Source organism: Hordeum vulgare, chromosome 3H, assembly GCF_904849725.1.
Source record: "Hordeum vulgare subsp. vulgare chromosome 3H, MorexV3_pseudomolecules_assembly, whole genome shotgun sequence".
NCBI classification, from domain to species: Eukaryota; Viridiplantae; Streptophyta; class Magnoliopsida; order Poales; family Poaceae; genus Hordeum; species Hordeum vulgare.
This window is the reverse complement of record NC_058520.1, coordinates 602,987,578-603,001,758: the sequence shown is the minus strand read 5'-3', so window position 1 is coordinate 603,001,758 and position 14,181 is coordinate 602,987,578. Positions and strand designations below refer to the sequence as shown.

Below are 14,181 nucleotides of genomic sequence, written 5' to 3'. Positions count from 1 at the left end.
CTCCAGCAGCACGACAGCGTGGTGTCGATGGAGAGACGAGGTCTCCCGGCAGGGCTTCGCCAAGCACCGGCAGAGAGGAGGAGAAAGAAGGGCAGGGCTGCGCCGAGGGAGAGGGAGAAGTCTGTCTCCCAAGGACAAAACCCCTCTCTATTTATAGGAGGAGGGGGAAGGGCTGCGCCACCCCTAGGGTTTCCCTCCTAGGTGGTGCGGCAGCCACCAGATGGGAAAGGAGGCGGCGGCTAGGGTGGGAGGGGGTGGCGCACCACCTCGTGGGCCTAAGGCCCACCTGTGCCTAGGGTTTGCCCCCCTTCCCTCTCCCCTGCGCATTGGGCTGAGTGGGGAGGCGCACCAGCCCACCTAGGGGCTGGTTCCCTCCCCCACTTGGCCCACCTTACCTCCCGGGGTCGTTGCCCCCCTTCGGTGGACCCCCGGGGCCACCTCCGGTGGTCCCGGTGGTCGCGGTACGTTACCGGTGATGCCCGAAACACTTCCGGTGTCAGAAACCATCCGTCCTATATATCAATCTTTACCTCCGGACCATTCCGAAGCTCCTCGTGACGTACGGGATCTCATCCGGGACTCCGAACGACTTTCGGTAACCTCATATAACAATTCCCTATAACCCTAGCGTCACTGAACCTTAAGTGTGTAGACCCTACGGGTTCGGGAGACAGGCATACATGACCGAGACACCTCTCTGGCCAATAACCATCAGCGGGGTCTGGATACCCATGGTGGCTCCCACTTGCTCCACGATGATCTCATCGGATGAACCACGATGTCAAGGATTCAATCAATCCCGTATACGATTCCCTTTGTCTGTCGGTATAGAACTTGCCCGAGATTCGATCGTCGGTATGCCTATACCTTGTTCAATCTCGTTACCGGTAAGTATCTTTACTCGTTCCGTAGCACGTCATCGTGTGAATAACTCCTTAGTCACTTTGAGCTCATGATGATGTTCTACCGAGTGGGCCCAGAGATACCTCTCCGTTACATGGAGTGACAAATCCCGATCTCGATTCGTACCAACCCAACAGACACTTTCGGAGGTACCCGTAGTACACCTTTATAGTCACCCAGTTACGTTGTGACGTTTGATACACCCAAAGCACTCCTACGGTATCCGGGAGTTGCACAATCTCACGGTCGAAGGAAAGATACTTGACAATAGAAAAGCTTTAGCATACGAACAATACGATCTAGTGCTATGCTTAGGATTGGGTCTTGTCCATCACATCATTCTCCTAATGATGTGATCTCGTTATCAATGACATCTAATGCCCATGATCAGGAAACCATGATCATCTATTGACTAACGAGCTAGCCAACTAGAGGCTTACTAGGGACACTTTGTGATCTATTTATTCATACATGTATTACTGTTTCCTATTAATACAATTATAGCATGAACAATAGACGATTATCATGAACAAGGAAATATGATAATAACCATTTTATTATTGCCTCTAGGGCATATTTCCAACAGTCTCCCACTTGCACTAGAGTCAATAATCTAGTTACATTGTGATGTATCGAACACCCATAGCATTATGGTGTTGATCATGTTTTGCTCGTGGAATAGGTTTAGTCAACGGGTCTGCAATATTAAGATCCATGTGTACTTTACAAATATCTATCACTCCACTCTGGACATGGTCCTGGATTGAGTTGTAGCGGCGTTTGATGTGCTTCGTCTTCCGGTGAAACCTGAGCTCCTTGGCTATGGCAATGGCTCCAGTGTTATCACAGAAGAGTGTCATTGGACCCGACGCGCTTGGAACCACTCCAAGGTCGGTGATGAGTTCCTTCATCCAAATTCCTTCATGAGCTGCTTCTGAAGCAGCTATGTACTCCGCTTCACATGTAGATGCTGCCATGACTTCTTGCTTGCTGCTGCACCAGCTCACTGCCCCACCATTCAACACATATACGTATCCGGTCTGTGACTTAGAGTCATCCGGATCTGTGTCGAAGCTAGCATCGACGTAACCCTTTACGACGAGCTCTTCGTCACCTCCATAAACGAGAAACATTTCCTTAGTCCTTTTCAGGTACTTAAGGATATTCTTGACCGCTGTCCAGTGTTCCATACCGGGATCACTTTGGTACCTCCCTACCAAGCTTATGGAAAGGTTTATATCAGGTCTGGTACACAGCATGGCATACATTAGAGAGCCCACGGCTGATGCTTAGGGGACAGAACTCATCTTCTCTCTATCTGTTGCCGTGGTCGGCGACTGAGTCTTACTCAATCTCATACCTTGCAAAACTGGCAAGAACCCTTTCTTTGAGTTTTCCATATTGAACTTCTTCAATATCTTGTCAAGGTGTGTACTTTGCGAAAGACCTATGAGGCGTCTCGATCTATCTCTATAGATCTTAATGCCTAATATGTATGCAGCTTCTCCAAGGTCCTTCATTGAAAAACTCTTGTTCAAATAGGCCTTTATGCTCTCCAATATCTCTATATTATTCCCCATCAATAATATGTCATCCACATACAGTATGAGGAAAGCTAGAGAGGTACGTGCCGTCGTACAAGTTCGCGTCCTTCAACACCGGGCCACGAACCTCCTCGGCAAGGACATGGCGTTCGTGCAGCTCAAGGTGTTTGCAGCGGCCGTGGTGCGGAACTTCGAGGTGGAGGCCGTGCCGGGGCACGTCGTCGAGCCCAACATCTCAATCATCCTCCACATGAAGAACGGCTTCAAGGCCGGGATCAAGAGAAGGAGGCAGGTGATGAACAGTTGACTAATGAACTACTCTACATAATAGCAAATAAAAGATGAAAGAACTACATAGATAAGGATGTAATTACAACAAAAGATGTCAAACCTAGTAGCAAATTAAAAGATAAATTTATTATTAGTGTCTGTCTAAGAGTCAGTCAGCTGAGTCTTGGTTAAGTCTCAGTCGAGTGAGGTCATTATGTATCCACTAGATCTTTAATGACGCGCGTTGCTGCGCTCATCTATTTATATGATGGAGTGTTAGGAATTTCTTCAATATATGAAGAAATTAATTTGCATAAACATATATATTTTTTAGCCATAAACATATCATTTGTTAGCACAATAGATAAGATTCATGCCTTCTTTTAGGGCTAGAAGAGGTAGTAATGTTAATTGGTTTTCTTGGGAAGTATTGTGTAGTACGCTGGGACATGGTTTTCTTGTGCTTTGTCGAGTGAGGTCATCATGTATCCATAACAGGTTAAATCGATCGATCACATGTGTAGTTTCTAGATCGCCAGTATGGGCTGCAGGGCCGGCCCATAGGCCGGGGCAACGGGGCGCCCGCCCTGGCCCCTGGGAGATAGGGGCCCCGGCCAGGTAGTAGCATAGTATATGTTTTGCGATATTTCTTTCTTAGATCCAGAAAATAAGAGGAAAAAAATAAAGCCCAAGACACTACCTAGTTAGCATTGACGAATCAAAAGAATCGATCGCTAGTTTGATTTTCTTTGTCCACAAGGGCCCCATTTGGTTTTCCCGCCCGAGAGCATAAAATATGTATGGACCGGTCCTGATGGGCTGTGATATGTCTTCAGCTTTGTTCTGGCTGGTCATGACTGCTCGTACGAGCATTTGCTGCCAGGCACACACACAGCCGAGCATAATCAACTTGAGACATTCAATAATGTGTCGTTTCTATTTCTTTTGCCACGCTTTCATGTTTTATTTATTTATCCGCTCATTTTTTTTATATTTATTTTTTTGTTAAAAAACGTACACAATTATCTTGCATTTGTCATGCTATTTTTAGAAAGTGTTCATGCATTATTGTGGATATGTGAAAATGTTTGTAATTTTAAAAAGTGGGCTCGCTTGTAAAAAACATAGAAGGACGGAAATTTTAGATATAAACCAAAACATGTACAATGGTAGTTGCACCTGGGATGAAGGAGGTTGGGCACCATGCAGAAAGAATAACAAAATTAGACTAAAAACACCACGGAGTTGCGGTCGCACAGAAGACATGCAACTACAGTTTCGAATGACACTTGCAATTACGTTGTAGAATCGAAAGTATGTCTATAGGGTGTGATTGGATTACTTGACAAGATAACTTTTTTTTGTCTTTTTCCAATTTTAGTTGAGAGGCAGCTACGGGAGTTATAGCAAGTCAAGTACACTCTACACATCCATTCTAAGATTAGAACAAAGGAAAGTAAAATATGCAAGTGTAAAGTAGAGGAGTAAGATAGGGAGATCAAACGCATTAGCTTTACACGATGATTTTTGGCATGGTTCCGATAGGTGCCGCTATCGTACGTCCATGTTAGTGGAGACTTCAACCCATAAAGGATAATGACTGTGAGAGTCCACGGAGGGCTCCACACACCAGTAGAAATGGGACAAGTGACGCACTGCATGCGTGTCACTTTTCGTAAGGAAATTTTTATTTTTTTAGATCCGTATTTTCAAATCGTTTGGCACGTTAGGACTTTTATAGTACATATAGTGAGCTGGGCCGGCTGGGCCATTCGTGAGCTGGCCCAGGTGCGCACAAGCCCGAATTTGCTTTTTTCTATTTGATTTACTTTTTTGTTTTTTGTACTTTTGGTTACACTTCAAAAAATTCCAAACAAATATATTACAAAAACATACTTCACGTGATGTTTCAGAATTGTTAATCATGCATTTTGAGAAATGTTAAATGTGTATATAGATAATGTTGACCATGTAAAAAACTTGATGATGTATTTAAAAAAATGATAATCAAACTTTTGAGAAAGTTTTTATAGAAGTATTTGGAAAATATTTATGAAGCATTTGAAAAATGTTAAATGTATACACATAATGGTGAGTACGTACAATAATGCTGACCATGTATTTAAAACATGAAAATTTTGCATTTGAAAAATGTTAAATGTGTAAAGAAAAATATTTCCCATGTATTCAAAAATGTTAAACTTATACATAAAAATGTTAAATAGATATAAAAATATAGACCATGTATTAAAATATAAAAGTTTTCGGCCTCGCCTAGAGCAGCAACCTCGCCGTTTTCGGCCTCCATGTCACTTGATGGCCAGGTAGGTAGTATGGCCGGTGTTGTAGTGCTTTTCTAGAAGGAAAAAAAATGTAGACTGTAGTGGTATGATGGAGCTGATGCTTGATATAATATGAGGGAAAAAAATCAATGTAACTGCAATTGATTGAGCAGTTTGATGAGCTCTGGAGGGTGAGGGGTAAGTATGTACTAGCATGGAAACCCTATGCGTGGCGCGCTTCATGCTTGCACAGACGTGATGGCCTGTTTCATGCATCCAATTTCCGACATGCGTCTGTTGACCAGCTCATGATTTTGTAGGTAGCTTCACAATACTAAATTTGGAACATAGGTAGATAAAAAATTTAGTCTCGGGCATTGAATACTGAGTCGGGGGTAGCACTGGGAATATATTTGTTCTTCGCAAAATAAATTCTTAGGATCTATTCAGCTACCTAAGTTGAATGTGATTTTCTTTTGTCTAAGCCGTAGATCTAAGCCTACAGGAAGTTATACTACTCCATCCGTTTCTAAATATAAGTCTTTTAAGAGATTTCACTAATGGTCTATATACGGAGCAAAATAAGTCAATTACACTCTAAAATATGTCTATATACATCCGTATGTAGTTTATTAGTGAAACCTCTAAAAGACTTATATTTAGGAACGGAGGGAGTACAATTTTGAAGTATAATATTCGGGATTGTGCGCTCCTGGGCCAGCTCACGAATGCCCAGCCGGCCCAACTCCCTAAATGTATTATAAAAGACTCGACGTGCATACACAATCACCAATGTCTCGCTGGCGTGGTGGCTAGCACTTGCTGCCTCTGTTCGTGCGGTCGCATGTTTGAATTCTATTCAACCCTTAATTTTATTTCTTTTATTTATTCCTCTAAAACGACGGAAACAACTTGACATGCGGATCAGGTTTGTCAGATACATTGTCAATATGTGGATACGTGATCAATACGCGTTTATACGGCTGTCAAATCGTATTGCAATAATTAGGCTATGAGATGGTACTGACACGAAAAAAAATTGATTACTGGTACAAATTCGTTACACGGTGCCCAAATGTGATAGTGCCATGCAATTATCTCCATCTGCAGGGCACACCGGTCGAAGACGCGTGCTTTCCGCCTGCCGTCGCCAGTCCACGCCGACCATGAGCCGTGCTCGTGCGTTCCTCTACATGGTGATCAACCACCACAGGCCCCCAAAATGCCGTGGGCTCTACTGTGGCGAGCAGCAAAAGGAGTGTGTGTGCTTGGTGCACCGCGTCGACCCGTCGACCCTCTTCCACCGCGACGATCAGCCGCAGGCGGCTGTGCCGGCGCCGGCGCCGGTGAAGACTCGCCTGCCTCCCCGCATCACCACCTTCGACAACCCCGTGAGGGGCTTCGCTGCCAGGGCGACGGAGTTCATGCTCTTCGGCCGCGGCAGGGACAAGATCATCGGCGTCCCGCGCGCGAAACCTGAGGACGACCATGCACCCGTCCTCTACGACGATGCCTCGCAGACCTCGCGCGAATTGCCCAGCACCAGGGAGGAGAAGCGTGATCCCCTCTGGCTCGCCGTCGGTGACGATCTGTATATCATGAAGAAGGCTTCACCCACACGGTCCGACAATGAGTTGTCGTCGGAGTACTTCGTCGAGGCGCTGGTTCAGGCGAGACATTCCCTGGACATGGGCATCGTGGCACCCGAGGGGCGCACGGAGCGACAGGGTCGCTCGTGCCTCGTGCACCTAGGTGATGGCCGCTTCTGTGTCGCCAACTACTACTCCAAAGTGGTCATGCTCACGGGCATGAAGGTGGAACGCCGCGGCGAGGTTCTACGCTTGATCAAGCATAAATCGTGCATTTACCACTTACGTGGGAACTACTTTGAATGTCTGGGCTAGCTAGGAATAATTATGTGTTGCTCATGATACACATATCCCTTACCTGGTCAGTTTCAGTTTTATACTTTGAAAACGTTCAGTAGTAAAGCATTTGATGTCATCTTTTGTTCTACAACTACACGTAGACATCAACGGTACACTCACCCCTGTGTGAACCACATAAAAGAAAGTGGTGCCGGCCATGGCGATGGTGGCCGGTGAAGGCAGAGATGTTAGCGGTGAAGTTGTTGGTGATGTCGGTGGGCTTTCCATCGCTTCAGCGCCTCCCTCTCGATCGGACTAGGTTAGGAGTGGGGAACAGTGGCGGCAACGAACCTCGTGCCTTGTGCCATGATCCCCACCTTCTCTATATGGCACTGCGTGACAGGGGGCCATCAGCCTTGTTTGGGCTGGACGCCCCCGATCAGGGCGTGAGTCAAGGCTTCAATGCACCGTTGGGCCCTTTGGGGAAGAGATCAATCTAACAGAACTTTGAAAAAATATATGCATTGCATGATTTAATGTGGCTTAGTATCAGAAGTTGTTTAATTTCCGAGCACTGGTTTGTCCAATTTCCTCCAATGATTGAAAGTGGCTTAGTGTCAAATTTCAGAGCTCATGCATTGCATGTGGTGCCTGTGTAAAGTGCTGTTGCTATTGTTCTTTTTTTGTTGATTTTGACATAGCTAACCGCTCATGCCAGCAGAATAATACACATGCGTTCCTAGAAAACAAAAATAAGTTTATTTGTGGGAAAACCAAGTTAAGTTAGGTTGGTTGTACTGGCCAGGTTGAAGCCTCCATAACTCACGTCTCTCATCTTCCCTCTTCTCAATATTTAGGCTTTCTGTAAGTTATTTGACAGTTCATGCAAATTTTGAGAGGTCTCCACAGATATGAGAAAGTTGTGGTGATGTGCATTGAATTTTCATAAACTGACATCTTGTAAGAATTTTAATGTAAGAATAAAGAATTGATACAACATGATGAAACGAAACATTTGAAATGCTAGCTAACTTTCCGTTCAACTAGATTGGACGTCTTTCTCCTTGTTTGATCGATTCACTTTGGTATCTTTTTTTTTAGTAACTTCACTTTGGTATCTTTTTTTTAGTAACTTCACTTTGGTATCTTTTTTTAGTAACTTCACTTTCGTATCTACGTCCCGAGCTGGTTTCCTTGCTCAGATCTACTACTAATTGTTCTATCCCGCTTATTTGCTCATCTTCCTTGCTCTTAGATGGACTGCCCTCTCAGCTCGTAATAGTATTTTCTTAGGATTGCTCGTAGTAGTCTTAGCAAACAAGGCAAACAGACAAATATTATGATCAAACAAATGAAAACAGCGCCATAATAGTGTGTTTTTCATGAATCACTGCTTCTTCACTCATTCAATTTGATAGTCCGATTAATTAAATTGGGAATTTATTTCAACTTTCAAGCCATAATTTCCTTTCCTATTTGTGAACACTTATGAAAAAAAAATCAAAATTTGCAAACTACTCCCTCCGTTCCTAAATATAACTCTTTTAAGAGATTTCACTAGAAGTCTACATACGGAGCAAAATGAATGAATCTACACTCTAAAATATATCTAAATACATCCGCATGTAGTCTACTAGTGAAATCTCTAAAAAAAACTTATATTTAGGAACGGAGGGAGTAGAAGCTAACACTACTTCTTAGTCTTGACAAATTTATACTATGGATAAAATTAGCCATGAAAAGAGACAAATATGCCCAATAAAAATAATACTCTAGGGCCAAGAGCAGATACATCATGCTGACCCCATTGATTTTGTTCTACTAGTACTAAATCACTACTTAGCACCATCATTATTTTGTTTGCTCCAATAGTTTTATGAAGAAGATGGACCCACTGAGCATTTGTACTAGCTTCACCGGTGTTTGGGGTGCCACATCAACCATTATGTGGCCAGTTAAGGATACAGCTCAGTGATGGCCATACACCCCATAATAGGCCTTGTCTTGTAGTGGTTGAACCCTGCATCCATGAATATCTTGCCCCACTCATGCTCTTCACGCTCCTTGCCCGGTGTCATCACCATCATCAGCATATCAAACAAGACTTGGCCTTCGAACATGGATGTGGAAGGAGACCCGACGACCATATCCACAATTATCACTTTTCCCCCTGGTTTGGTGATCGCCTTCTTGCACTGTGTTAGGATTTTCACACAATCCTCATCGTTCCAGTCATGCAACACGTACTGCAGCAAACACATACATAATGAACTACAAAATTCATGAGGAAAAAAATCATCAAAACAAACTTAGTATCGTACCTTGAGGAACACTGCATCAGCAGTTGGGATGGAACTCATCATGTCACCTACAATGTAGTTGACTAATCCGTCGGACGAGATGGAATTAATCACATTAGGAAGGTCTAGAACCGAGCACTTGATGTGTGGGAAGGCCTTGGCAATTTCCCTCGCCGCCGTGCCCGTCCCACCGGCGACGTCAACAATCGAGGTAATCCCCTCGAACACCTCGCCACAATTGTTGATGATGAAGTTCATCGCAAATTGGGTATCGGCCGCCATGCCGGCGTTGAAGACCTGATTTAGCTTTGGATCACGGGCCATGATTTCCCAATGGTCTGTGCCATGTGCCATCTTGTATGGCATCTCGGCCGAGGCTGAGCCTTCATCGCTCGTGAACCAATCGGAGAAGTGCATGGCCGCCGTGACATGGTACTTGTTGGTCTGCGCAAGCACGAAGGGAGAGAGGCTCGTGCACTGGTGGGCATAGGTGTCATCTCCATCCACGAGGAGGTGAGATAACGGTGTGAGACGGTAGGTAACAGTTGCGCCTGCGTTAGCGCACTCCCCTGTTGCCAGAAAATCAATAGTAAAGATACCTGACGCGGCGAGAAACCTCATGAGACGAGGCAGGTAAGACTTCTTGCTCTCAGGTATAGAAAGGGCGGCGAGTAGGTCTGTCAATGAGGCGGTGCCTCCACAACGGTGGATGGCAGTGGGAATCCCTAGCTTGATGGCACACTCTAGGGCCATGGATTTGAGGTAGCTAAAGGTGAGATTCCAAAGCTCAGCGTGCGCTTGTAAAAGTTCCTTGTTGGAAGAGGTTGGCATTTTCACAGCCTGGTGGTTTTCAGCCATAATGTTTTGCTAGCCTGTACTGCAAGTGTCAAACTCAAGAAGGCATGGGATCAACATTTATAGTCTCAAAGCCTTGGGTTACATTAGTTGTCCAAAGGTGGAGCGCCTCATTGTATAGCATGCAATGCTCCACTACCTACTATGACATATGTAAGCATCTGATTGTCCGCATGCCACATGGATGAATACAAACAATATTTATCATCCTTGAGCTTGCAATGGGCTGTCAATTTAGTGGTATTGTTTTATTTTGCCAGAGGAGGTTGAGTCATGTATTTTGTCTCGTGTAGGGTCATTGGGTTCTATTTTTTATAAGGCTTTGCACCACTACCTGATTCGCCACATGTCCTGATTTGGTTGTATAGTAGTTTTGTGCTATGTGGATAAATACAAACAATGTTTGTCAAGTTACAACTTGTAATGAGTTGTCTATTTTTTATTAATATTTTAGTCGTGTAAATTTGTACGGATCCCGGGGAGGCGACCCTGGATGGTGGTCCCCATGGTTGGTTCTCCGGCAGGCCTCATGGCGGCGGTGGTGGCTTACCCGTTTGGTCGTGTGGGCGGCAAGGGTGTAGCGACTGGTAGCTCGGGCGCGTCTCATGTCTTTGGCATAGGCGTTGCCAGATCCAGATATGGGAGTTGGAGCTCGTCGCGCATGGCATGGCATCATCGTGATGGCACGGGTGAGCTGTCGAGCGAAAGCTTTGCGCTTTTGCGTAGACGACAACGACGCAGAACGGGCGTGGCTATCTTTTTGAAGACGTTGTTGTGGCTCTCTCTCTTCGTGCAAAGGCTTCGGGTGAAAACCCATGTCCGCTTCAGACTCGGCGACGACGACGCTCGGCGTCGTTCTCCCTCTTGAGGACGTTGTCATGGAGACTAGATGTGCTAGGGCGTGATGTGGCGATGTACTCTGACTTTCCCGTGCTCCCTTTCGGCAGTGTAGTCGCATTCTCATTACCCCATGATCCGTCGTGTAAGAGGGCTACTTCTTCATTTTATATCATCCGCTCGTGTACTTTGTTTATTGCCTCTGTCTTAAAATAAATGTCTCAATTTTGTATTAGCTCTAGTATAAAATTATACTCCCTCCGTTCCTAAATATTTGTCTTTTTAGATATTTTACTATGGACTATATACGGATATACATAGACATAATTTAAAGTATAGAATCATTTATTTTGCTTCGTATGTAGTCCATAGTTGAATCTCTAAAAAGATAAATATTTAGGAACGGAGGGAGTATTAAATGAAGATAATTATTTTGGGACGGATGGAGTATCTGTTAGAGTATCCATAATGCAAAAGGATGTGGTAAAGTATATTTTTGCTGCGAAGAAGAAAAACAGCACCTTTGCCCGGGCCAGCTCAGCTCTATCCTCCCACCACCCATCGCTTCGCCGGTATCCGCAGCCAGCCAGCGCCCAAAGAATGGCGTCGGCACCCTCCCGCGCCCTCCCCTTCCTCTCGCCGCCGTCCACCGCCCCGCGCGCCCCCTCCGTCCGCCTCCGCTGCGCGGCCGCCGCCGGCCAAGCCGGCTTCTTCACCCGCCTCGGCCGCCTCATCAAGGAGAAGGCCAAGAGCGACGTCGACAAGCTCTTCTCCGGCTTCTCCAAGACCCGCGAGAACCTCTCCGTAGTCGACGAGCTGCTCACCTACTGGAACCTCGCCGACACCGACCGCGTCCTCGACGATCTCGAGGAGGTACCTCCTCCCTAAACACTGAATCTTCAGTACTGCTTGCTCCATTCTCCCTCTGACGCTTGGCTGCGCAGGCGCTGCTGGTGTCGGACTTCGGGCCCAAGATCTCGTTCCGGATCGTCGACACCCTCCGCGACGAGATCCGCGACGGCAAGCTCAAGTCCGGGACCGAGATAAAGGTGATCAATTCAGTCTCAGTCAGTTACAGTGGTTAGTCACAGTGTAGCACAACGGGATTGGTTTCGTGGACTAATCTGTTGTTGGTTGTGGCGGATGGCGGGCGCAGGCGTCGCTGAAAAGATGCATCCTCGAGCTGCTCACGACCAAGGGCAGCAAGACTGAGCTGCAGCTCGGCTTCAGGTTTTCTGCCTGCCCTCTGCTGAACTGAATGGAGCCAGTGGCCACTAGTTTGCCATTGTCGAGTGGTGTCTGAATTTTGGGAGGTCTGAGCGTGCTTTGTGGTTTTGGCAGGAAGCCAGCGGTTATCATGATTGTGGGAGTGAACGGAGGCGGCAAAACGACATCGCTAGGTACTTCTCGATGATACAGCACCGTATTCTCGGTTCTCGCTTGCATTTGGTGTATACTTTGTTGCAGGAAGGAATGCTATGGGTTTATAGTGATTTAGCACTTTGGGGATGGAGCATAAATAATTTATTGCTCCTTGTACTTATTCTGTGTTGATAAATTGATTTAAAATGACCTCTGCATTCATCTGCTTGATCCACCGGTGCTAGTTCCAACTTCTACCTTAGGTTATGGACAAATGAACTACATGGTTCTAATGCAAAGAAAACTGCTAAATGGAAGAAGGTTTTACTATCTTCTTGTTTGTCAAAATGTTGCTATGAAATAGAAAATTTATCTGGTCCGTTATCTGCAATATTTGCAGGAAAACTTGCCCACAGATTTAAGAATGAAGGAGCAAAGGTGAGGCCATTTACTTCACATCTTCTGCTTCAGCTATATATATTGCTCTAGCACATTACTGTGAAGTTAGAGAGCTTATGTTCCTGCTTTCAACGGTAATATAGGTATTGATGGCAGCAGGTGATACCTTCAGAGCAGCAGCTCGTGACCAGCTAGAAATTTGGGCTGAAAGAACTGGCTCAGAGATTGTTATTGATAACGATAAGAAGGCACAGGCTCCATCAGGTATGAACTTCTGGTCTGCCAAGCGTGATTGAAGTATTATGTCATCATAATTAGCCCAAATCTTATGTTTCGTCTAATTTGACTCGCTTGGTAGTTCTTTCGCAGGCAGTAAAACGTGGGAAGCGTGAAGGATTTGATATTGTTCTGTGTGATACGTCAGGACGTACGGTTGTTGTTACAGATTGGAGCATAATATATTTACTTATTTGCATGTTTGGGAAATTAATTGTTCTGTAGCAATAATAATCTTACAGGACTTCATACAAATTACGGTCTGATGGAAGAGTTGGTTTCTTGCAAGAAAGTCATAGCTAAAGCCCTGCCTGGTGCTCCTAATGTACGTTGTATTTATATTTAAAATATTTTAACTTTATGACATATTATTACTTCAACATTTTTTGCATAGTGGTATTTAGCAAGTTTAGGGATGCACAAACAAATCTCATCAATATTTTGTGTTTTGCTTGTTCAGTCGTGTGCGGTAACATTTACCATGTATTCCATTCTCTTCAGGAGATCTTGCTGGTTCTGGATGGCACAACTGGACTAAATATGCTACAGCAAGCGAAGGAGTTCAACGATGTAATTGCCACTCTGCTGTTCTGATACTTGATTCACCGGCTATGTCTTTTTTTCTTTTTGTTTTTTCAAAGGGCTATCTTTCTATTGGGTAGTGATAATGAGGGACTTTCTTGGCTTCATGCCAGGTTGTTGGAATCACAGGATTCATTCTGACGAAGCTAGACGGCACTGCTCGTGGTGGCTGTGTGGTATGCACAACTCCAGTCATTTCTCAATAAGTTGCAAATTCCAGTCCTTTCTCAATAAGTTATAAATTCCATTCCTGTGTCTTCAATAAATACGTAGCAACTAAACTTGCTGACCTGAACCCTGTCTCAGGTGAGCGTCGTAGACGAACTTGGAATTCCAGTCAAGTTTGTTGGTGTCGGCGAAGGGGTGGAAGATCTCCAACCTTTTGATGCAGAGGCATTTGTTGAAGCCATTTTCCCATAAATTTGACCCTGTTATTAGTGTTTCTCATGTAACAAGATTTTGGCTAACATGCTAGAACTTATTAGAACAATTTTTTCAACGATTACAGTTTTTTTTTTGTTCAGTTTCGACTCCGTCCGCCTTACTTGTTTCAGTCGTTTATCCTAACTATTCATACAGAACAGAAGCAACTATCCATTCTATTATATGTTTATTGTGATTAAGCCCAGGGCACATTGCAGATACATTGAGCAAGAGTGCTAACAGAGAAGAGTAACTGATAGCAAACTTTTCTTTTCAGACT

The 14,181-nt window shown here is 44.8% G+C and overlaps 2 protein-coding genes across 3 annotated transcripts; one reads left to right on the top strand and one right to left on the bottom strand.

The window, feature by feature from the left end:
* Window positions 1–8,575: 8,575 nt before the first annotated feature.
* LOC123441016 (flavonoid O-methyltransferase-like protein Os11g0303600) lies at window positions 8,576–10,070 on the bottom strand. 2 transcript variants are annotated; one of them, XM_045117546.1, is made up of 3 exons: window positions 9,767–10,070; window positions 9,189–9,664; window positions 8,576–9,113 (listed from the first exon to the last, which is right to left on the bottom strand). In XM_045117546.1, the coding sequence occupies exons 1-3, from the start codon at window positions 10,023–10,025 to the stop codon at window positions 8,823–8,825; spliced, it is 1,026 nt and encodes a 341-aa protein (XP_044973481.1). In that variant the 5' UTR covers window positions 10,026–10,070; the 3' UTR covers window positions 8,576–8,822. The 2 variants fall into 2 exon arrangements, with proteins under 2 accessions (XP_044973481.1, XP_044973480.1); XM_045117545.1 differs by having other exon boundaries at window positions 9,189–10,070.
* A 1,368-nt stretch (window positions 10,071–11,438) lies between these two features.
* LOC123445564 (cell division protein FtsY homolog, chloroplastic) lies at window positions 11,439–14,103 on the top strand. The gene is made up of 11 exons (XM_045122564.1): window positions 11,439–11,732; window positions 11,804–11,908; window positions 12,016–12,089; window positions 12,201–12,259; window positions 12,622–12,659; window positions 12,764–12,884; window positions 12,979–13,047; window positions 13,139–13,221; window positions 13,398–13,466; window positions 13,592–13,654; window positions 13,785–14,103. The coding sequence occupies exons 1-11, from the start codon at window positions 11,460–11,462 to the stop codon at window positions 13,896–13,898; spliced, it is 1,068 nt and encodes a 355-aa protein (XP_044978499.1). The 5' UTR covers window positions 11,439–11,459; the 3' UTR covers window positions 13,899–14,103.
* Window positions 14,104–14,181: the final 78 nt, after the last annotated feature.

Coding starts and splice junctions, on each gene's coding strand:
- LOC123445564 (XM_045122564.1), top strand. CDS start 11,460: ATGGCGTCGGCACCCTCCCGCGCCCTCCCCTTCCTCTCGCCGCCGTCC. Junction 12,885..12,978: donor GAAGGCACAGGCTCCATCAG/GTATGAACTTCT, acceptor CTCGCTTGGTAG/TTCTTTCGCAGGCAGTAAAA. Junction 13,467..13,591: donor AAGCGAAGGAGTTCAACGAT/GTAATTGCCACT, acceptor GCTTCATGCCAG/GTTGTTGGAATCACAGGATT.
- LOC123441016 (XM_045117545.1), bottom strand. CDS start 10,025: ATGGCTGAAAACCACCAGGCTGTGAAAATGCCAACCTCTTCCAACAAG. Junction 9,114..9,188: donor CTGATGCAGTGTTCCTCAAG/GTACGATACTAA, acceptor TGTTTGCTGCAG/TACGTGTTGCATGACTGGAA.